This window comes from Apostichopus japonicus, chromosome 7, assembly GCF_037975245.1.
Source record: "Apostichopus japonicus isolate 1M-3 chromosome 7, ASM3797524v1, whole genome shotgun sequence".
Classification (NCBI taxonomy): domain Eukaryota; kingdom Metazoa; phylum Echinodermata; class Holothuroidea; order Aspidochirotida; family Stichopodidae; genus Apostichopus; species Apostichopus japonicus.
In genome coordinates, this window is record NC_092567.1 from 7,796,876 (window position 1) to 7,821,887 (window position 25,012).

The 25,012-nt window shown below is 37.7% G+C and overlaps 2 protein-coding genes across 19 annotated transcripts in view; one reads left to right on the forward strand and one right to left on the reverse strand.

Annotated features, from left to right (window-relative positions):
- Positions 1-25,012, forward strand: part of LOC139970030 (uncharacterized) — a 407,172-nt gene that overhangs the window by 32,973 nt on the left and 349,187 nt on the right. The gene's annotated exons all lie outside the window — the stretch shown is intronic.
- The window catches only part of LOC139970086 (uncharacterized), a 343,535-nt gene that overhangs the window by 5,549 nt on the left and 312,974 nt on the right, over positions 1-25,012 (reverse strand). The window contains exons 2-14 of one of the 18 annotated variants that reach the window (XR_011793945.1): positions 23,385-23,495; positions 19,383-19,520; positions 17,613-17,718; positions 15,503-15,588; positions 13,773-13,971; positions 13,280-13,335; positions 11,514-11,712; positions 11,021-11,076; positions 9,255-9,453; positions 8,632-8,817; positions 6,609-6,719; positions 2,390-2,543; positions 642-733 (exon numbers count right to left, since the gene is read on the reverse strand). Coding sequence is in view for 11 of the 18 variants with exons in the window: in XM_071975751.1 (XP_071831852.1) it covers positions 13,859-13,971; positions 15,466-15,588; positions 17,613-17,718; positions 19,383-19,400 (360 nt within the window). In the remaining 7 variants the exon portion in view is untranslated. The other 17 variants (XR_011793944.1, XM_071975751.1, XR_011793947.1 and 14 more) reach the window with 17 other exon arrangements.

The following is a 25,012-nucleotide window of genomic DNA, read 5'->3' on the forward strand; positions in this document are numbered from 1 at the left end:
AAATACTAGCTTTTGACCCCTTATTAACCTTGGATCACATGCCCTTTATGTTGTGAAACGATCCCTAAACCCATTCACAACTACTCCCAAAATATCAACCATGTCGGACCCTGTCAATGGGAGTTATTGCTTGTTTTAATATTTTGGTGTTTGGCCTCTAACTGACCTTTGGTGACCTTCACAGGCACCAAAAACAATTGGGCACATCTACTTAGTGTGGTACTCATATACACCAAATATTAGATTGGTCCAAGCTTCCCTACTTGAGATATCGTGTTTACAAGTGAAGCGTCACACACACACAGACGCATACACACACACTCTCCGCCTGCATGAATGCATTTGTTACGATTATCATCGAAACCAAAAATGGACCATATTTATTAATCATACACACCGTTTTGTGTACATTTAAAATTGGTAAGCAATATAGGCATGGCATACCGTGCCTTATAGATGGTGTATGTAGGTTAGACTGAGGCCTTTATCTTCCCTTAGGTTCTTAGGGAGTTTGTTGATCAAGCATGTCTCTGCTCCACCAGGATAAAGGAAGTAACAAAATCACTTTCTACCCAGACTCAAATCTAATTATAACTACAACCCAGCTTACCAGTCCTGTTATACATGTATCATAAACTTACCATTACCATCAGCATATTGTAAACCATTCTGTGCAAGATCCACATCGTGTGACCCCCAAAGATCATCTCAAGACTGAATAATCCACATTTACCTATTGAGGAGTAAAGACAAAAGCAATAAGAATCAGTTGTCACTAATTCCATATTGAGAATATCTGAACTAGATGTTTAATGCAACAATAACATCCCTTGTTATTGAGTTGACTTTTTAATATTTACTCAAAAGTTATTCCATTGCTCACAGAAGTCAAGCGGATTGTTTTAATCAAACAATTGGTATACCAGTGTGAAGCAGAGAATGCTCTAATACATACATGTTGTTGTCTTTGCTTTCACAACTGTCCTAGTAACTTCATTTCCACCGTTGCCAATACACATCAACCTGACCCCCCCCCCCCCCCTACCCAAACACACACTTATAACATAAGTACATAATAACTTTAAGACCATAAACATAATACAAAATGCATTAAGGATTTCAGATGACATAACATGCTAAGAGCTTGTCATATTGTGTTGTATGATCTTCTGTGATAGAATCGTAAACTGTTACTTGTCACAGTGCAATACCCAATACCTAGCATTACTCATGACAACTATTTAATATGATTGGATAGGTTGACTAAACATTAATCTGAAATTGAGACAAGCATTGAATCTTCAATACAAACTAAGTCAAATATGTCATACAGAATAGTATATTTTATCTTAGGATAAACAAAGACTTAAAAAGTGGGTCTGGTGATAAAATTGTGCATGGAACTGTGCCTGGCTCTCAAAGTCACTGGTTTTGTGTACACCTTACTTGAATAATGCTTTTTTAGCCTCACAAGATCTGATTGTGAATCTTAGAACTGGTGTGCCACAGTTTATCAGGAGTTTGGAGAAAAATATCAAAGAAGTAAAGGAGATACAAGCTCAACCATAATCTTCAGCTGATATGATAGACACCTTCGAGATGAATACCAAAGGTGGAGGTGATTTGCATTTTACTCTCCAATTATATTTCAATTCATACTTCCAATATGTAAGCAAATGCTTTAAAGAGTCATCTCTACTGTACTACAGTAAATAAACATCATAACAAACAAAGTACATTAAAGTTCAAGATTATATCCATATTTGTGTGACCTGTGTGTGATCAACCTAAATTAATCAAGGTTTCTTGTTATTTGATGGAGTGTTCATTACAAATACCTCTAACTCAAAGCTCAGCAATACAGACTGAGTTGACTTCGTTAATGTTTCTCCAGCATTATTGATTATCTAAAATGATATTTCAAGATTTTGGTTTTAATCTGAAGAAAATAAATACCTAAACAGAAGACATATTTGTAGGTAACCCAAACTAATTTGATACAAACCAACACGTTGTCTTCCAGTCTTACCATTCTCGGGAGTGTCAGGAGTTCTTTAAGAATTTATTTATTTGAGTCTCAGGAGGCAATTGTTATTTCAGTTTGGCAAATGGTAAAATGTACCAGAGGGTGTTTAGGCAGCTTTTGTGTCATGGCAAGCTCATAACAAAAATACCAAGTTCTGGAAGAATCCAGCAAGAATCCGATCATGTTATTGTCCTTACTAGGGATTAATTCTGTCAGCTGTATTTTTAGTGGATGAGTTAAAACGTGATATAAAATTCTTTCAGTGAGAGCGATTGTAGATAAAAGAGTATTCCTTGATCTGCGACGCTAGCCAAAAATCTACCACACATCTTTGAAACGTTATCATTACTGTTCTACACTTACCATTAGTGTGATTACCATCACATAGAGGAAATATAAGCTGATGAAACATTCATTTTCCTTTCAGCACAGTGTGAAAAACTTCCATCGAAAATGTGCAACTACAGGTGGAATAGGTGATCACCTAATAGCTCGCTTCAGGATAATTCAAGTTAACCTAATGAAGTGAAAAGAAAGTGATGTGAATAAGATTTAAGTCCTAATGATAGATATATTGAGAATGTCGGTCAGAAATATATATCTGTATGTCTCTGGCTAACTACCCTGTAAACATGGACATCCACAGAAACAAATACAGAGGAAGGAAAGTACACTTCAGTTTCCAATAACCAGGTATTAAGTGTAAAACAATTAACCAGTAAACTGGGTCAATCCATGCCAAATCAACAGTGGCCTCCACGTCGACCCTCTCAGAATCGCCTGAAATTGATATGGTGTCTTGCCATATGGCTCTAAGGATGAAATTGGGCCAAAAAAAAATATCGTTGATAGGATACGGCCCCGCCTAGCAATCAAATCCAGATTGCATTTTAAGAGCCCTAAATTTGTGTCAAGTTTGGAGGCATTTTTTGCATAAATGTAAAGTATTTTATGTCTGATATTGCAGATATTGTGGAAGACACATGGCCAGTCTTCGAATTTAGCTAATTTTGGGGAAAATTTATGGTCTCAATTTTTCGTAACAAGTAATTAAAATGGCAGAAAATGAGATAGGGATCTTTTCTGGCCCTACTTTTGAGTGTGCTCTATATTCACAAGCAAAGGCATGTTTGAGTTTTAATTTCCATAGGATCCTTGTCCAGTGGTAGTTGTACGGGAAAAGTGCAAAAAAAAAGCCAAGCGGGTCGTACATTTTACGAACAGCGCCCTCAAACTTAAGAAATCTCACTTCTGGCCCTAATTGGGGGTCCATTTTGGGCCTGTGGGTATTTTTTAATTTTTTTTAAATAGCTTTATTTCAGGAGCATATTGACCCTATTTTTAAAAGCTCAAGTCAAAAAGTTGTGTATTTTGTGTTATCTACTCAAATTTACAACTCGAAAATTGCAAAAATCACTTCGTTCATATGTATGAAAATGCTCGCACAAGCCGATTTGAGTAATTCAAATGACAACAACTTCTTAGCATTAGCATACAGGTGCTAAACAATTAAGAGGGTTGTCCACTAGCATAAGGACTATAAATAAACTGCATTTTCAGGGTCATATGCCCAACGATGCCTGTGAACAGCGCCCTCAAACATCACATTTTACCAATATTTTGGGCTATTTTGGGCATTTCAAGGTCAAATTTGGTCACAATTAAAAGTTTTATTTTTGGTTTTTAATACAAAACTAGTAAGATATGTATAGTTATGATGCAAAGAATGAGCTAAAACATCTTTTATATTAGTTATTAATGCTCTGATGAGCAGCTTAAAGTGGCGTATATGAGAGTTACCTCAGCTCTACAGAAACATGCTTGCGAGGGCAAACAGTGGTAACAAAGATCTTCATTTAAGGAGATGTTAAACAACATTAGAAACTATTGAAATGCATTTATTAAAAGTGTTCTGTCTAATACTCTTTGACTCCCTCTCACCCCCTCCCCCCCCCCCAACACCCTCCCCATAGTGCACTATGCAGATTTGTATACATGCAGTATGTGACTGACTTTTACTGCATAGAGACTGCATATAAAACATGCATTCAAGGTATACTGAATAATTTGGTATGGTAATCTTCTGCTTCAAATTGTCTGTATGCATGTAACCCACCCCTCCCACCCACATCCTCTACCCAACCCTATATCAGAATAGAAAATGAATGTGAACCAGTGCGTACAGTGTGCACTATATATGTGTGTACATGTTCAGTACAGTGTTATTTTACACCAAGCAAATAAATACACACTGTCCACAATCATGTACAGTACACACTGTGTACTGGTCATTCCATTCAATACTGTGCATATTTCAATGTCATTTTAAATATTTGCAATGTAGTGTATGCTTTTGCCAATTCAATAAATTAAAAGACTCAATAATTTAAAAGGAATGTTTAACCAGTACATAAATGTGCAGTGTGTATACTGCACATGATTTTGTACAGTGTTTATTTTCAAGTGCTTGGTAAAAAATAACACTGTACTGAACATGTACACACATATATAGTGCACACTGCATAGTGCATATTTCAATGTCTTTTTAAATATTTGCAATGTAGTGTATGCATTTGCTAATTCACTAAATTAAAAGACTTTCAATAATTTATAAGGAATGTTTAACCAGTACATAAATGTGCAGTGTGTATACTGCACATGATTTTGTACAGTGTTTATTTTCAAGTGCTTGGTAAAAAATAACACTGTACTGAACATGTACACACATATATAGTGCACACTGCATAGTGCATATTTCAATGTCTTTTTAAATATTTGCAATGTAGTGTATGCATTTGCTAATTCACTAAATTAAAAGACTTTCAATAATTTATAAGGAATGTTTAACCAGTACATACATGTGCAGTGTGTATACTGTACATGATTTTGTACAGTGTTTATTTTCAAGTGCTTGGTGAAAAATATCACTGTACTGAACATGTACACGCATATATAGTGCACACTGCATAGTGCATACTGTGCATATTTCAATGTCTTTTTAAATATTTGCAATGTAGTGTATGCATTTGCTAATTCACTAAATTAAAAGACTTTTAATAATTTAAAAGGAATGTTTAACCAGTACATACATGTACAGTGTGTATACTGTACATGATTTTGGACAGTGTGTATTTAATAGTACTTGGTGTAAAATAACACTGTACTGATAATATATTTCGCATGCGATTTGAGAATTGAGCACATTTCCTGTGAATATCATTTAGTTGACCCAAAGGCGTATCATTGCCGGGGCGGGGGGGGGGGGGCTGAAGCACCCATCACTTCTTGAGATTGTTTCCATCTGCATGAAAATGTGCCCCACACAACCCTATGCCCACCCCTCTAATCGCTTCCCGATGACATGCTATACAATACGAGATTTATTACTGTTGACTTCTAAAGACGTTTGAAATGACGAGATGAAAGTATGTTGGTATTTCAACATTTATCAGATAATTTATAAATTATACACTTGGATCAAGGGCGTAGGAACCGGGGGGGCTGGGGGGGCGCCAGCCCCCCCAGTGAAAAATGTGGAGGGGGAAAGTATCATTCCGCCCCCCCGCTTCGAAAGTCAGAAAACCCCTTTTTCATTTCAAATGAGCAAAAAATCTCATTTGGAGCACCAAATTGCATCTAAGACCTGGTGAAAATACAAAATTAAGTTTACAAAATGGAGTGGGTGTTGAAGTGTGCTATTTTGCACCAAATTGCATCTGAGGCTACCTAGAAATGCAAAAAAATCCAAAGGGGAGGGGGACCCCCTCCCCTTAGACCCCTCCCCAAGGCCGGCCATCAGTCTTCAGCCCCCCCACTCAAAAGTACCTTCCTACGCCACTGACTTGGATAAAAGTCAAGGGGAGGGGTGGGAGGGGGCAATGTTCTATTCAGCTGAGAAGAAGGCCACTGCTACGAGTGTACACCCCTACCGGCCCGCTCCAATCCCCCCTTACGACTTTACAATAACATTGTTCATAGGCAAAACTGCATGGTGTATGGAGCCAATTTAAGACCCAATTGGTGTTCTAATTATGCCTCGGGGTGCACCAGTTAACATCAATTTTCAAAAAGAATTCAGGGACGGGGCTACTGAGATTTGCCTTCAACAAGCCAACAACCACACCTCCGCCATTCTTAAATTCTCTGGCCTTTCCATAATAGTGCAGGACCTACCTAAGTCAGTTGGGATTTGTTACCCCCCCCCCCCTTTGAAATCCTATATTAAAATGGGGGTTGAGAAGGGGTCCAATTCTCCTAGTCCTGCAAACCGATTTCAAGTAGTAGATAACCTATGCATCTGCCATTAAAATGTGGTACATGGCTACATGAAGGTAACCTGCTACAGTATACTGTGTACCTCTTTGCAGATACAAATACTAGTCATTGTTTTTAGTACATTTTGTTAGTTCTACACAATGAAACAAATGGAATCATAAAAAAAAGGATTTGATGTTAATTATAGAACTAGTTAGGCAAGATGTCCTTACGTACATATGGCCTGTAGATTTGATCACAAGTATGCAACACAACCCATTACAATTTCACAAACTGACTGTTGAGAAATTATTATGTAAAGACTCACCAAAATCTCCGCCACAAAGGAAGTTATGTCATCAGTGATGTGTTCCCACTTGCTTTTTTCTTTCATTTTCTTGGAGGAAATGTACCTTAGAAATGTTGAAAATGGTATCACCTGGAGGTTAAAGAAAAATACAAAATAACTCAACTTTCCATTCACTAGATTTATCAAGATGAAAATTGGTCAGGTCTGTGATCATTTTTGTAACAGACATCAACGTCTTCCCTTGTTTCTTATTAATAAGTATATATGAATATTTTATATAGCTGTAATATCAGGGCAGCATATATATTGTTTTATATTTCTGTTTTTATTTTTGGGTATGTTGGACTGACAAACAGATAGCTAACAGCACAGGACTAATATCATTATTAAAAGCACCTTTGCCTTTATCTTAAAGCTGCTCTTTAGGAATATGTTTTGCATCTGAGGTAATAAATACAGACAGTTATTTACAACACTTGAAGTGGTATCTGATCGACTCCATGTTACGTTCTATGAGTTGTGAAGCCCCCCCCCCCCAAATAAAAGACATATTTGGAAAATTGCTGGAATATTTCTAACAAATTTGTGAGCTATCTTCCATAGTACTGCAACAGAAAATATATGTAGAAAGCATATGTGCTGGAGTTTCCTGGAAATATCTCTTAAACGGCCAGTATTATAACTGAAGTGCAAATAATGTACATCTTATACAGAACACATTAAGAGAATCCTTCAACACTGTTGACCAATGGCTAAGAATGGAATTCTGAATTACTTTGGTTTTTACTCTGAGGACATGCATATGGTCCAGAAGGTTCATGCATGTTTTGTATTACTGACTGACAACAACATATCCACACATTACAGTAAACCCACTAAAGACTTCCATTTGTAATCCCTTAGTATATAGCTCATGGACAAATGACATAAAACCTAGATTATCTTCAGATTTAAATTTCACATCAATTTTATTGGGTTTTAGATGTACTGAGAGGGGAAGGGTAAGAAAGGTTAGGATGGAAACAGAGATTTTTATGGTTCCTGTTAGTCATTCTACATGGTTCTAACTTAGTGTGGGTATGGTTCTAACTTAGTGTGTGTATGGGTCTCATTTTGTGTGCAGTGACTATATTTAATTGTTAGGGGACATGCACTTATGAATTAAATTGATTGTTTATGAGCCTGCCATATATTTTACTGGCTATTATTTGTGGAAGTTAGGCTGACAATCCAGAGGAGTCTGGCTGCGCTGTTAAGACTGATTACTACCCTTACCTGCCACCCAACAATAGGACACACTGATAAATTAGAAGGGATCAAGTCATCTGAATATTTTGTTCCTTAATTTATGATGAATACACAAAACAAAATATGGACCCAGTACACTAAGGTAGCATACGCCCATTAAAAGCCCCATTGACTTACACACTAAATCACAAAAGTAATGTGGTCTCTAAGTCTAGATAGAAGTTTTCACTAGCTAAACGCTACCCATCACCGGAGAGCTGACAAGTTGGCCTTTCATGGCACCATCAATTTTCCGTATCATGACCGTGTAGATTTTTTGCTATCCGAGCCGGAAGTTTTCGTCACTTGTAAACAAACCTCTTCACTCAGTGGTAAACAAATTTCCTACGCTGCTCCCGGGAGGCCTAAAGGGGTCTAAAATTGCGTCAATTGACCCAATTTTCTCACCACATGTACTTCCATTTATGCTCTTCAACATGCAAGCCACAAAAAACTAGATTATGATTGATAACAGGTCACAAATGATGTTCTCCCCCTGCTTTTTGGCACTTTTCCTGAAGGAGAACAATCGAGCGGATTGATATAGACTCTAATAGGAGTATGCCACCTTAAGTGAGAGCTGAATTTTTTTTTTATCACCAAAATGATACTTTTCATAGTCGTCACCATATAAACCACAACAGAAATCTATGCAATTATCATTTTAGGTCCATAAAGATGTATTTTCAGAGATTTCAGTATGCACGGTGCAGTGTGTAAATACACATATGAGCAATACTGTGTAAGCAGTTACCAGGTCTATGTCTGCAACAACACTTCCAGTCACCAATTTTGATAAGCTTGACCAATTTGGGTGCATCTATGATTCTTGCAGGTATTATTGGTATCCCTGATCACAGTCCACTTGGTCTGGCTTGCCCTACCTGCAGAAACATCATCCATAGAAGGGTTAGCGGTGAGGGCTTTTTCGTCTCTGGCTCTGAAAAGTGATGAAAACTACTTTTGTTTAGCTCAGCAGATTCCTCACAAACTGACCCACAGGACATACCCCAATGTATTCCTGAACTGTTTGGAACATGTTAAACTGATATTGCATGTCACTCCAGTGCAACTGTTAAGTTACTAAGAATAAAAGAAGAGAATTGAAGGTGTTCTTTGCCAAAACTGGATCATCAGGATTTGTAAACAACAGCCGCACTGTAACAGTATTACAGTAGTCAAAAGGAGAGCTTACTGAAATGCTATCTAGATACACTGTTCACCTCAATAGCATATCCAGTCCATTTAAAGGTTTGTGCATAGGTTGTTACAATGTATTAAAGACAGTTATAAGAGAAGAGACGTGGATAGGGGGGCATATTTCATGATAAAACATTCAAATTTGTTGCTCGGCAGAGAACAACAACGTCAAATTACCTTATTCTCCATTTGAGGCAAGCACTGGTTCCTATAGTTACTACAGTAGATCTCCCATGGAAGCATCAGGATATCTCTTTCTGCTGTCAGAGTTGTTTGGGATTTGTTGTTACCTCATCTAACCAGTTGAGTCCATTGATACCACACCCATTCAAAGTATATCGCTGTGCATGCTGAGGACTTAGCACATCAACTTTCTCTGAAAATTGACAAAACAACAGAAAACTAATGAGGAGTGAGTAGGCTCAAAAACTCCTTGATTCACATTGGCAGAAGCAGAAAATGCATACCTTTGTGGATTATTTGCTAAATAAGACTCAAAACATTCTCTGTGCAAGGTATTAGCCCTCAGCAGCCACTCCACTTAGGATACAGACCTCATACAACATTGTGCTACAGCTGGTGTAGACTTGGTCTAGGATACTAACGTAGCGCCATTATGAACCTGAGGCCTAGGCCTAAGCTAACAACATTAGGGGTATTTCATGCATTGAAACTGAGTTTTTGTCCTTAGTTAAACACCAGGTACTTCCAACTTAAGCAAAAATAACCTAAAATATGATTACCATGTACTTTAGGTGCCCACAGATGTCAAATTTCACTGAACTTAGTTGTTCACGTCACACACACTGCAGGCATTTTGGTCTGATTCTGAAGGATTTTATATTTCGTGCATTTGGCACCTACTTAGCAGATTCAAGGCAGGAATCATACTACGGAAGCTTTGGTAGGTCAAGGTTTAATGACCCAATAGTTTATTGGGGAGGAAAAATGGTCAGAAGGCTGTTCTAGTCTAATGTATAGAAACGCACATGCTCTTTGTGGTACTTTAAGGCTGTGATACTAATGTATGCGTAAAAATCACCCAAGCTTGAAATTTTCTGACGTTTGCTTGAAAACCATTTTTACACACCATAGCAACTACTTTGATCCAAATTTGGGACTTCTAGCACTTAAAATGAAAAATTTGGCATTTTTGCTTAAGGTAGCATACGCCCATTAAAAGCCCCATTGACTTACACACTAAATCACAAAAGTAATGTGGTCTCTAAGTCTAGATAGAAGTTTTCACTAGCTAAACGCTACCCATCACCGGAGAGCTGACAAGTTGGCCTTTCATGGCACCATCAATTTTCCGTATCATGACCGTGTAGATTTTTTGCTATCCGAGCCGGAAGTTTTCGTCACTTGTAAACAAACCTCTTCACTCAGTGGTAAACAAATTTCCTACGCTGCTCCCGGGAGGCCTAAAGGGGTCTAAAATTGCGTCAATTGACCCAATTTTCTCACCACATGTACTTCCATTCATGCTCTTCAACATGCAAGCCACAAAAAACTAGATTATGATTGATAACAGGTCACAAATGATGTTCTCCCCCTGCTTTTTGGCACTTTTCCTGAAGGAGAACAATCGAGCGGATTGATATAGACTCTAATAGGAGTATGCCACCTTAAGTGAGAGCTGAATTTTTTTTTTATCACCAAAATGATACTTTTCATAGTCGTCACCATATAAACCACAACAGAAATCTATGCAATTATCATTTTAGGTCCATAAAGATGTATTTTCAGAGATTTCAGTATGCACGGTGCAGTGTGTAAATACACATATGAGCAATACTGTGTAAGCAGTTACCAGGTCTATGTCTGCAACAACACTTCCAGTCACCAATTTTGATAAGCTTGACCAATTTGGGTGCATCTATGATTCTTGCAGGTATTATTGGTATCCCTGATCACAGTCCACTTGGTCTGGCTTGCCCTACCTGCAGAAACATCATCCATAGAAGGGTTAGCGGTGAGGGCTTTTTCGTCTCTGGCTCTGAAAAGTGATGAAAACTACTTTTGTTTAGCTCAGCAGATTCCTCACAAACTGACCCACAGGACATACCCCAATGTATTCCTGAACTGTTTGGAACATGTTAAACTGATATTGCATGTCACTCCAGTGCAACTGTTAAGTTACTAAGAATAAAAGAAGAGAATTGAAGGTGTTCTTTGCCAAAACTGGATCATCAGGATTTGTAAACAACAGCCGCACTGTAACAGTATTACAGTAGTCAAAAGGAGAGCTTACTGAAATGCTATCTAGATACACTGTTCACCTCAATAGCATATCCAGTCCATTTAAAGGTTTGTGCATAGGTTGTTACAATGTATTAAAGACAGTTATAAGAGAAGAGACGTGGATAGGGGGGCATATTTCATGATAAAACATTCAAATTTGTTGCTCGGCAGAGAACAACAACGTCAAATTACCTTATTCTCCATTTGAGGCAAGCACTGGTTCCTATAGTTACTACAGTAGATCTCCCATGGAAGCATCAGGATATCTCTTTCTGCTGTCAGAGTTGTTTGGGATTTGTTGTTACCTCATCTAACCAGTTGAGTCCATTGATACCACACCCATTCAAAGTATATCGCTGTGCATGCTGAGGACTTAGCACATCAACTTTCTCTGAAAATTGACAAAACAACAGAAAACTAATGAGGAGTGAGTAGGCTCAAAAACTCCTTGATTCACATTGGCAGAAGCAGAAAATGCATACCTTTGTGGATTATTTGCTAAATAAGACTCAAAACATTCTCTGTGCAAGGTATTAGCCCTCAGCAGCCACTCCACTTAGGATACAGACCTCATACAACATTGTGCTACAGCTGGTGTAGACTTGGTCTAGGATACTAACGTAGCGCCATTATGAACCTGAGGCCTAGGCCTAAGCTAACAACATTAGGGGTATTTCATGCATTGAAACTGAGTTTTTGTCCTTAGTTAAACACCAGGTACTTCCAACTTAAGCAAAAATAACCTAAAATATGATTACCATGTACTTTAGGTGCCCACAGATGTCAAATTTCACTGAACTTAGTTGTTCACGTCACACACACTGCAGGCATTTTGGTCTGATTCTGAAGGATTTTATATTTCGTGCATTTGGCACCTACTTAGCAGATTCAAGGCAGGAATCATACTACGGAAGCTTTGGTAGGTCAAGGTTTAATGACCCAATAGTTTATTGGGGAGGAAAAATGGTCAGAAGGCTGTTCTAGTCTAATGTATAGAAACGCACATGCTCTTTGTGGTACTTTAAGGCTGTGATACTAATGTATGCGTAAAAATCACCCAAGCTTGAAATTTTCTGACGTTTGCTTGAAAACCATTTTTACACACCATAGCAACTACTTTGATCCAAATTTGGGACTTCTAGCACTTAAAATGAAAAATTTGGCATTTTTGCTTAAGGTAGCATACGCCCATTAAAAGCCCCATTGACTTACACACTAAATCACAAAAGTAATGTGGTCTCTAAGTCTAGATAGAAGTTTTCACTAGCTAAACGCTACCCATCACCGGAGAGCTGACAAGTTGGCCTTTCATGGCACCATCAATTTTCCGTATCATGACCGTGTAGATTTTTTGCTATCCGAGCCGGAAGTTTTCGTCACTTGTAAACAAACCTCTTCACTCAGTGGTAAACAAATTTCCTACGCTGCTCCCGGGAGGCCTAAAGGGGTCTAAAATTGCGTCAATTGACCCAATTTTCTCACCACATGTACTTCCATTCATGCTCTTCAACATGCAAGCCACAAAAAACTAGATTATGATTGATAACAGGTCACAAATGATGTTCTCCCCCTGCTTTTTGGCACTTTTCCTGAAGGAGAACAATCGAGCGGATTGATATAGACTCTAATAGGAGTATGCCACCTTAAGTGAGAGCTGAATTTTTTTTTTATCACCAAAATGATACTTTTCATAGTCGTCACCATATAAACCACAACAGAAATCTATGCAATTATCATTTTAGGTCCATAAAGATGTATTTTCAGAGATTTCAGTATGCACGGTGCAGTGTGTAAATACACATATGAGCAATACTGTGTAAGCAGTTACCAGGTCTATGTCTGCAACAACACTTCCAGTCACCAATTTTGATAAGCTTGACCAATTTGGGTGCATCTATGATTCTTGCAGGTATTATTGGTATCCCTGATCACAGTCCACTTGGTCTGGCTTGCCCTACCTGCAGAAACATCATCCATAGAAGGGTTAGCGGTGAGGGCTTTTTCGTCTCTGGCTCTGAAAAGTGATGAAAACTACTTTTGTTTAGCTCAGCAGATTCCTCACAAACTGACCCACAGGACATACCCCAATGTATTCCTGAACTGTTTGGAACATGTTAAACTGATATTGCATGTCACTCCAGTGCAACTGTTAAGTTACTAAGAATAAAAGAAGAGAATTGAAGGTGTTCTTTGCCAAAACTGGATCATCAGGATTTGTAAACAACAGCCGCACTGTAACAGTATTACAGTAGTCAAAAGGAGAGCTTACTGAAATGCTATCTAGATACACTGTTCACCTCAATAGCATATCCAGTCCATTTAAAGGTTTGTGCATAGGTTGTTACAATGTATTAAAGACAGTTATAAGAGAAGAGACGTGGATAGGGGGGCATATTTCATGATAAAACATTCAAATTTGTTGCTCGGCAGAGAACAACAACGTCAAATTACCTTATTCTCCATTTGAGGCAAGCACTGGTTCCTATAGTTACTACAGTAGATCTCCCATGGAAGCATCAGGATATCTCTTTCTGCTGTCAGAGTTGTTTGGGATTTGTTGTTACCTCATCTAACCAGTTGAGTCCATTGATACCACACCCATTCAAAGTATATCGCTGTGCATGCTGAGGACTTAGCACATCAACTTTCTCTGAAAATTGACAAAACAACAGAAAACTAATGAGGAGTGAGTAGGCTCAAAAACTCCTTGATTCACATTGGCAGAAGCAGAAAATGCATACCTTTGTGGATTATTTGCTAAATAAGACTCAAAACATTCTCTGTGCAAGGTATTAGCCCTCAGCAGCCACTCCACTTAGGATACAGACCTCATACAACATTGTGCTACAGCTGGTGTAGACTTGGTCTAGGATACTAACGTAGCGCCATTATGAACCTGAGGCCTAGGCCTAAGCTAACAACATTAGGGGTATTTCATGCATTGAAACTGAGTTTTTGTCCTTAGTTAAACACCAGGTACTTCCAACTTAAGCAAAAATAACCTAAAATATGATTACCATGTACTTTAGGTGCCCACAGATGTCAAATTTCACTGAACTTAGTTGTTCACGTCACACACACTGCAGGCATTTTGGTCTGATTCTGAAGGATTTTATATTTCGTGCATTTGGCACCTACTTAGCAGATTCAAGGCAGGAATCATACTACGGAAGCTTTGGTAGGTCAAGGTTTAATGACCCAATAGTTTATTGGGGAGGAAAAATGGTCAGAAGGCTGTTCTAGTCTAATGTATAGAAACGCACATGCTCTTTGTGGTACTTTAAGGCTGTGATACTAATGTATGCGTAAAAATCACCCAAGCTTGAAATTTTCTGACGTTTGCTTGAAAACCATTTTTACACACCATAGCAACTACTTTGATCCAAATTTGGGACTTCTAGCACTTAAAATGAAAAATTTGGCATTTTTGCTTAAGGTAGCATACGCCCATTAAAAGCCCCATTGACTTACACACTAAATCACAAAAGTAATGTGGTCTCTAAGTCTAGATAGAAGTTTTCACTAGCTAAACGCTACCCATCACCGGAGAGCTGACAAGTTGGCCTTTCATGGCACCATCAATTTTCCGTATCATGACCGTGTAGATTTTTTGCTATCCGAGCCGGAAGTTTTCGTCACTTGTAAACAAACCTCTTCACTCAGTGGTAAACAAATTTCCTACGCTGCTCCCGGGAGGCCTAAAGGGGTCTAAAATTGCGTCAATTGACCCAATTTTCTCACCACATGTACTTCCATTCATGCTCTTCAACATGCAAGCCACAAAAAACTAGATTATGATTGATAACAGGTCACAAATGATGTTCTCCCCCTGCTTTTTGGCACTTTTCCTGAAGGAGAACAATCGAGCGGATTGATATAGACTCTAATAGGAGTATGCCACCCTAAGCACATACACCTCTTTGTGTACTTTTACACAATGGTAAGCAATACAATGTATGACATGCATTGCCTCATATATGGTGTATGTAAGTTAGACTGAAGCCATTATCTTCTTCCCTAGGCCCTTAGGGAGTTTGCTGATCAAGCAAGATTCAAAACAATTACTGTTCCACCAGGATTAGGTAGTAACAAAATCACTTTCTACTTCAGAATCAAATCTAATTATAACTACAACCCAGCTTACCAGTCCTGCTATACTCTAAGTATACACTAATCATTACCATCAGCATATTGTAAACCACTCTGTGCAAGATCCACATCATGTGACCCCCAAAAGTCGTCTCAAGAAAGATTAATCCACATTTACCTAATGAGGAGATAAAGACAAAGACAATAAGAAACATATCTGAACTAGATGTTTAATGCAAACGATAAAATCCCTTGTTTTTGAGTTTGCCTTTATAATATTTACTCAACAGTTATTCCATTGCTCACAGATACACAAGCTTATGCTAAAATGACTCAATAATTGCAAGTTCATTCATTTTATTGCAAGGCACTTTTATTTTAAAGTTGAATAATTTTTGGAAATTTATTCATAAAGAAAACAAAAGGCAACACTTGGTAACATGTTTGCAATCCTATGGATTAGACTAACTTGGTCAGCACACTTTCTAATTAGGTACTTTTAACGTTGTTTGGTGCAGCAGGCCAATGAAGTTGTTCATCTTTGGGGCCATTCTCTGGAAAATGAAACTGGCATGAAAAAACTAAAGTGTTCATCAGGACCAGTTGCTATACTTTTTGTTTTAGAGGGATTCCTCAAGTTTTCTGTTTCATATTTTTTTCATTAAAATTACAACCATAACATACTAATTTGCATAAATTTGCATTATTGTAAGTTTTAGCCAAAATTTGTAGTTTTTAACTGTATATTTGTTTTTTCTACATCAGTATCTAGAAATAATATTTCAGTTATCAACTATCACATGGAGGCAGTTATACATGGGTTCATTTATTTCATTCCTAAAGTAGAGGTTCCTGATCTTCAATTCTTTGTTAATAATGGGTGCTAATTAGCATAATTTTGACCAAATTTTGACCAAAATAACTCAAAAGTTTTCGTAAAAAGTAACTGATGTGCCTTATGATGTCCACACTTGATATGCAACCGTTTTTGGTACAGACTGTTAGTTTTGCAAAATATCCAGTCAAATAATTATTCTAACGATTAACTAATAGCCTCTAATTAGTCATCACACACGTGACCGATGGTCACGTGTGTGACATTTATCAATGGAAATGCAGAATGTCACACACATGACCAAACAATGTCACACACGTGACCCTCCAAATCATGGCAGTAAAACTGTCTTAAAGTAATTCCTATGGAATATCAACATTAGTGCTGTTCTTTGGTCATTACTAGAGTCACATTTGCACTGCAAAAATTGCATACTATGGACAGAAAATTCAGAATGTCACACACGTGACCCAACAATGTCACACATGTGACCGGATTTTTTTAGCTTATGTAGTATTATGCTAATTTTAAAAAGTGAAATATTGAGGTGAAATGTCTTGTTAGAATAGAAACACATTAAGGGAGAAACATGAGAAAGAAGGGTTAACCAGCCCTGTTAGAAACTGAGGAATTTGCCAATGTTTTTTTGTGCAAATAAGCCAGTATCATTTCACGTCACACATGTGACCGACCTTTATATAACCTCTGCCAGCACATGAATGTTCTGTATTTGGCTAAGCTATATGGTTTTGTAAAAGAGACCCCTAGTGCATACTTAAGTACTACAATCAAATCAGTGCAATACTCAATACCTATCATTATCCTTGACAACTATTTAATATGATGGAATGGGTGGACCTTGCCATAAATTACATAATATCCACTCAACCTGGAGACGGTGACAATAGAAAGCCTTTATTAGCATTATATGCCCACACAGGAATGAAACGGTTACATAATGAAACAATGTGTGTCTAATGACCATTAAAATTGGTCAGATTTGTAAGATTAGAGATGTACTTGGCATCAGAATTTCATCTTCTTGAAACCTACAGTTATGGTAAAATTTGTAGAGATGATGCTACAATTAGAGAAACACTGAATAAAAGAGGTCTCACAAAATCCCTAAGACACAACCTTTAGCAGTGTTCTAACTAGATTGCTCATATGTTATGTCTTGTTTTGCAGTGATTGCAATTGATGGGGGTTGGGTGCTGGATGATAGACTTTCCGGTGGGGAAATTTCCCTTGAGGGATCATCTGATATGTCATGGAGTAAAAATATGCAATTAAACACTTGCATTCTCATGGAAGAGGGGGAGGGGTGGGTGGGGTAAGAATCAGGTGGTGGACCATACAATCATTACCCTGCTCATGTAAACTGTACACATTTCTTCCAAGAGCTGTTATCCGGATATGAAACTGGTAAATCCCTAAACAGGCTGATCTCAGTACTGAATAATTCCAGTTTACCTGATGATGAAAAAAAAAAAATGCATTTGGTCTTCAGTTATGTTATTATTCATGTGAATTGTCATCACCCGGTCTGCAAGTAGCTGCATTCTATCATGTAACATTGTCAAACACAGAACACAGCTATTATTAACATATGGTATGCAGCAAAATGCTACTGCAGTTTCAAAATAAATTACTCAGTTATAATTATAATAACAATGTAAAGAAACTAATGCAACTTGAATACAAATCTATAGACTGTACAAGATGATGAGTTCAAGGTCTCATAATGCTTCCCACTGTGTATATACAGTTCACCTACTACCAAACTAATTGAAATATAAAGAAACATTCATTTGAAATTGAGACAAGCATTGAATCTTCAATACAAACTTTAAGCAATATCATGGCAATCCAGTCTGGTTAATATTCATTTGAGAAACAAAAGTTATAACAATGCAACCCTGATATAGAATGGAGCCTGAAGAAAACATGATGAAGGATCCTGGTCACATAATTTAGGAACCATTGGTTCACTGTACTGTCTATAGGTTGATGAATTTGTAGGATTTCGGAAATGATGACATTGTACTATAATTGATTGAGTTAAAGTACATATTTTTCTATCTGCAGACTTTGACATATACTGTTATTTCATAACATGTTGTTCCGTGCAGTCCTGTTGTGAGAGGGTGAGGATTGGGTGGAGGCTACAGTTGTACGTCAGCTAAGTGCCCAGTGAAATATGTGATCAAGAATGATATACTTTTAACTTTGGATAAACAAAGACTTAAAAAAAGTGGATCTGGAGACACAACTGTGCATGGAACTGTGCCTGTCTCGCAATGTCCTTGGTTTTGGGTACTTGTACATTCTTCGAATAATGCTTCTTTAGCCTCACAAGATGTGATTGTGAATCTTAGAACTGTTGTGCGACAGTTTTTCAGGAGTTTGGAGAAAAATAACAAAGAAGTAGAGGAGATACAAACCCAACCATAATCTTCAGCTGATATGATAGACATCTTTGAGATGAATACCAAAGGTGGAGGTGATTTGCATTTTACTGTCCAATTACATTTCAAATCATACAGTATTTCCAATATGTAAGCAAATGCTTAAAACAGTCATCTCTACTGTACTACAGTAAATAAACATCATAACAAACAAAGTACATTAAAGTTCAAGATTATATCCATATTTGTGTGACCTGTGTGTGACCTGCCTTAATTAATCTAGGTTTTTTGTTTCTGTTTGATGGAGTGTTCATTACAAATACCTCTAACTCAAAGCGCAGCAATACAGACTGAGTTGACTTCTTTAATGTTTCCACAGCATTATGGAATATCTAAAATGGTATTTCAAGTGTTTGGTTTTAATCTGAAGAAAATAAATATCTAAACAGAAGACTTATTTGTAGTTAACCCAAACTACTTTCATACAAACCAACAAGTTGTCTTCCAGTCTTACCATTCTAGAAGTGTCAGGAGTTCTAGAAGAATTTATTAATATGAGTCTCGGAGGCAATTTTTATTTCAGTTTGACAAATGGTTAAAACGTACCAGAGGGTGTTTGGGGGCCTATTGTGTCATGGCAAGCTCACTACAAACATACCAATTACTGTATTAATCCATAAAAATCTACCAGAGGTTCTTGAAACATTACTATCACTGTTCTTTACTAACCATTAATGTTATTACCATTACATGATGAACCACTCGTTGTCCTTGTCAGCACAGTATGAACACTTCCATCAAAAACTGGTAACTACAGGTGGAGTAGGTGATCCACTAATAGCTCGCATAAGGATAACTCAAGTTAACCTTTAAGTGAAAAGAAAATGATAATCAAGTTTTACTGATAGTAGATCTTGAGAATTTCGGTCAGAAATAGATATGTGTATGTCTCTGGCTTACTACCCTGTATACATGGACATTCACAGAGAATACAATCCAGATGAAGGAAAGTACACTTCAGTTTCCAGTAACCAGGTAAGTGTAAAAACAATTAACCAGTAAACTATTAAACTTGAACCGGATTGTCCGTTGTCAGTGGAAGTTGCATATAAAGGTGTAGTGCAGTGATATTATAAATGAGCTCCCAAAGGATAGTCCAACCTCACACAAACCCAACCATGCATGGTTTGGGCTTGACTGAGAAATTTGAGAGATTTTGCACCTCTCTTTCCTATTGAGGAAATAATGTCTTTTGAATTTCCACTCATCAGAAGATAATTTTTTTGATATAATTTAGTGTGTCAGCTTTGGTGGATGTGTTTTTGTATTATTTTTCTTTATTTAATGGCACCAGGCCCCTGGAGACTGCATTGCCTACGTTGACCTAGTTACACCACTCTCTGGGAGGTCTCTTTCCAGATTTTAGATCACCAAAGGTTTATAAAGTACCCTGTTCATCTAGTTAATAGCTATCTAATATGGTCAGTTCTTTCCACAAATTTGGCAGATGAAGACACTTGTAACCTCAAAATTTTGAGTCAAAAAGTTTTGAGATGAAAATGTCCAAATTTTGACTGTTGAGGTGAAAATCTTGAGATAAAAATTCCAAATATTAAGGAAGCAAATTCAAAATTTTCAAATTTGGTGACACTTATATATTTTTTTTAAGCCACAGTACTAAGTCGGTGAAGTTAGATCAGTTTTGAGACCAATTAGATTTCTTAAAACCAACTGCAGTGACTGGCTCAGCAATGTTTAAAAATTAAACAAGCATAAGTGACAATTCTTCATTCACAGCTGTACATACTCAGATTAGTAGGAAGTATTTCCAATTGTGTTCTCTGTTTATAGGGCTGGACTTACAAGGGTACTGCAAAGCTCTCCAAATCTTCAGTATTTTCACATAGTTTCTGGAATCTGCTAGCAATTTTGAGCACATGAGGACATGTCAGTAATAGAAATACTTTATCTGATTTTACACTGTGGAATATATATAAATATCTGAGCCCTAGCCGGGTGCTTCAGAATAGCTCTGTAACATCTCTTCTACTTCCTGTCTTCTTCTACTAAGTTTAAAACATGTAAATACATGTTAGAGAGAAAAATGTAATTTCTATGAAGTATAAATCTAAGCCCTGGTGGGAGTCCCTGGGGACTTTAGCTGAGGCATTTTTACTTTTCAGATATTTATTGTTCTTTGATAGTGATTTTGCAGCCCAAGTGAAGCCAATGGTAGGGGGGGGGGGAGGGGGAAAGTTATAACCACCCTTATGGATGCCAGTGCATACATGTTTTAATGCCCTCTAAATGTGTTTATTTTAAACAGTATTTAGCTCTCAAATATGCAAGGAAGAAATGTTATCATGACATGATATTGATAAAGAGTGGCAGGGGAATTTAAATTCCTTAACCATGCCTGCTAGCCATATGTTTGGTGAATAAAGTCACAACAACCAGATTAACTTAATTCTTACCATTCCTATGTAACTCTGTGCATCAAGAAGTGTAGGATACTGAAAGAAGCTTGATAGATGCATACAGACCTAATCTGTTTGACCCCAAAATATGGAGAATAACATTTTTCAGGGCCAAAAACCGGGAGAATAAGGGAAAATAGGGAGGTTGGTCATTTTCAACTGAAATTATATAAATACTCCTAAATAAATAGTCTACAGTACCGCTCATGTATAACTGGACATGTGTACGCGCACAGGATCGTATAAACAAGTACAATCGCGTATAAAATCGTTGACAAACAAATTGCCGCGTAGACACCTCGTATAATCCCTGTACGAGTTTATACGCAGGTTATGCTATTGTGCTCAATGAATAGGGGTTAAAGTCGCCGAAAGAATTAGTGAGATGTTTGAAACAGCCGTTTCTTAAATCGTAGTTTAAGACGTGATATTCACCTAGCATCGAAGAGGACGCAGGTAAAGTGTGTGCCGGCATAGAACTTAACTGTTTTTTTTTTGTCGTACACAAGTAGCCTACATGCGAACTGCACACATTCGGTACGCCGCATGTACAAACAAGTGACAACTTGTGTTTATTAAACTTGTGCAGGCGCGTATCCAGGGGGGGGGGCGTTGGGGGCGCGCGCCCCCGGGTAAGAAAGAGAGGAGAGAAAAAAAGAGAGAATAAAAAAGGAAAAAAAAGAGGGGGAAAAAGAGAGAAAAAAGGAGAAAAGGAGGGAATAGAAGAAAAACGCCAAAGACACCGGGAAGAGAGAGAGGAACAGAGACATAATTACAGCGCTGATCCATATTATATACAGAACACAGGGTAGCCAGTAGCGTATCAAGGATTTCGGAAGGGGCATGCGCCTCGGCCTACCCCTTACACCGACAACTCCAATTTTGACGTTTCCATTTTCCCTCTCTCACTAATGTATATACTCTATATGGAATATCATATTACCCACGTGTGTGTATGGACGCCTTAAACAGTTGTACAATTGTGCTATGAAAAAAACTGTGGCTGGTCTCGAACTCGGCCGAGTCGTTGGGGAACATGGCGCATTTCGGTATTAGACCAGAATCTATATGCGAACTGCACTATACATGTGTTCTTCGATGCAACACTGCCATCCACAGATAAAATGTAATACACTCCAACCTGAATGCTAATTGTTACCCCAAATCTAGTACCGTAACTCGTACAATTAATCTAAAAATAAATTTTGCATGAGATTTGAGAATTGAGCACATTTCCTGTGAATATCATGTAGTTGACCCAAAGGCGTATCATTGCCGTGGCGGAGGGGGGGGGGCTGACGCACCCATCACTTCTTGAGATTGTTCCCATCTGCATGAAAATGTGCGCCTCACAACCCTATGCCCACCCCTCTAATCGCTTCCCGATGACATGCTATACAATACAAGAATTATTACTGTTGACCTTGTTAGGCGTGACTTCTCCTAAAGACATTTGAAATGACGAGATGAAAGTATTTTGGTATTTCAACATTAATCAGAAAATTTCTAAATTATACACTTGGATAAAAGTCGGGGGAGGGGTGGGAGGGGGCAATGTTCTATTCAGCTGAGAAGAAGGCCACTGCTACGAGTGTACACCCCTACCGGCCCGCTCCAATCCCCCCTTACGACTTTACAAAAACATTGTTCATAGGCAAAACTGCATGGTGTATGGAGCCAATTTTAGACCTAATTGGTGGTCTAATTATGCCTCGGGGTGCACCAGTTAACATCAATTTTCAAAAAGAATTCAGGGACGGGGCTACTGAGATTTGCCTTCAACAAGCCAACGACCACACCTCCGCCATTTTTAAATTCTATGGCCGTTTCATAATAGTGCAGGACCTACCTGAGTCAGTTGGGATTTGCTACCCCCCCCCCCCTTTGAAATCCTATATTAAAATGGGGGTTGAAAAGGGGTCCCATTCTCCTAGTCCTGCAAACCGATTTCAAGTAGTAGATAACCTATGCATCTGCCATTAAAATGTGGTACATGGCTACATGAAGGTAACATGCTACAGTATACTATTTACCTCTTTGCAAATACAAATACTAGTCATTGTTCTTAGTACATTTTGTTAGTTCTACACAATGAAACAATTTGAATCAAAAAAACATTTGATGTTATTTATAGAACTAGTTAGGCAAGATGTCCTTACGTACATATGGCCTGTAGATTTGATCATAAGTATGCAACACAACCCATTACAATTTCACAAACTGACTGTTGAGAAATTATTATGTAAAGACTCACCAAAATCTCCGCCACAAAGGAAGTTATGTCATCAGTGATGTGTTCCCACTTGCTTTTTTCTTTCATTTTCTTGGAGGAAATGTACCAAAGAAATGTTGAAAATGGTATCACCTGGAGGTTAAAGAAAAATATAAAATAACTCAACTTTCCATTCACTAGATTTATCAAGATGAAAATTGGTCGGGTCTGTGATCATTTTTGTAACAGACATCAACGTCTTCCCTTGTTTCTTATTAATAAGTATATATGAATATTTTATATAGCTGTAATATCAGGGCAGCATATATATTGTTTTATATTTCTGTTTTTATTTTTGGGTATGTTGGACTGACATACAGATAGCTAACAGCACAGGACTAATATCATTATTAAAAGCACCTTTGCCTTTATCTTAAAGCTGCTCTTTAGGAATATGTTTTGCATCTGAGGTAATAAATACAGACAGTTATTTACAACACTTGAAGTGGTATCTGATCGACTCCATGTTACGGTCTATGAGTTGTGAACCCCCCCCCCCCCAATAAAAGACATATTTGGAAAATTGCTGGAATATTTCTAACAAATTTGTGAGCTATCTTCCATAGTACTGCAACAGAAAATATATGTAGAAAGCACATGTGCTGGAGTTTCCTGGAAATATCTCTTCAACGGCCAGTATTATAACTGAAGTGCAAATAATGTACATCTTAAACAGAACACATTAAGAGAATCCTTCAACACTGTTGACCAATGGCTAAGAATGGAATTCTGAATTACTTTGGTTTTTACTCTGAGGACATGCATATGGTCCAGAAGCTACATGCATGTCTTGTATTACTGACTGACAACAACATATCCACACATTACAGTAAACCCACTAAAGACTTCCATTTGTAATCCCTTAGTATATAGCTCATTGACAAATGACATAAAACCTAAATTATCTTCTGATTTAAATTTGACATCAATTTTCCTAGGTATTATATGTACTGAGAGGGGAAGGGTTGGAAAGGTTAGGATGGAAACAGAGATTTTTATGGTTCCTGTTAGTCATTCTACATGGTTCTAACTTAGTGTGGGTTTGGTTCTAACTTAGTGTGTGTATGAGTCTCACTTTGTGTGCAGTGACTCTATTTAATTGTTAGGGCACATGCACTTATGAATTAAATTTATTGTTTATGAGCCTGCCATACATTTTACTGCCTAATTAGGCTGACAATACAGAGGAGTCTGGCTGCACTATTAAGACCGAGTACTACGCTTACCTGCCACCCAGCACTACAGTATGACAAACTGATAAATTAGAAGGGATCAAGTCATCTGAATATTTTGTTCCTTCATTTATGATGAATACACAAAACAAAGAAATGGACCTGGATATTAAACACATACACCTCTTTGTGTAGTTTTACACATTGGTATACAATACAATGTATGGCATGCAGTGTCTAACATATGGTGTATGTACTGTATGTTGAGGCCTTTATCTTCCCCTCTGGCCCTTAGGGAATTTGCTGATCAAGCAAGATTCAAAACAATTGCTGTTCCTCCAGGATTTAGGCAGTAACAAAGTCACTTTCTACCCAGAATCAAATCTAATTATAACTACAACCCAGCTTACCAGTCCTGCTATACACTAATTATACACT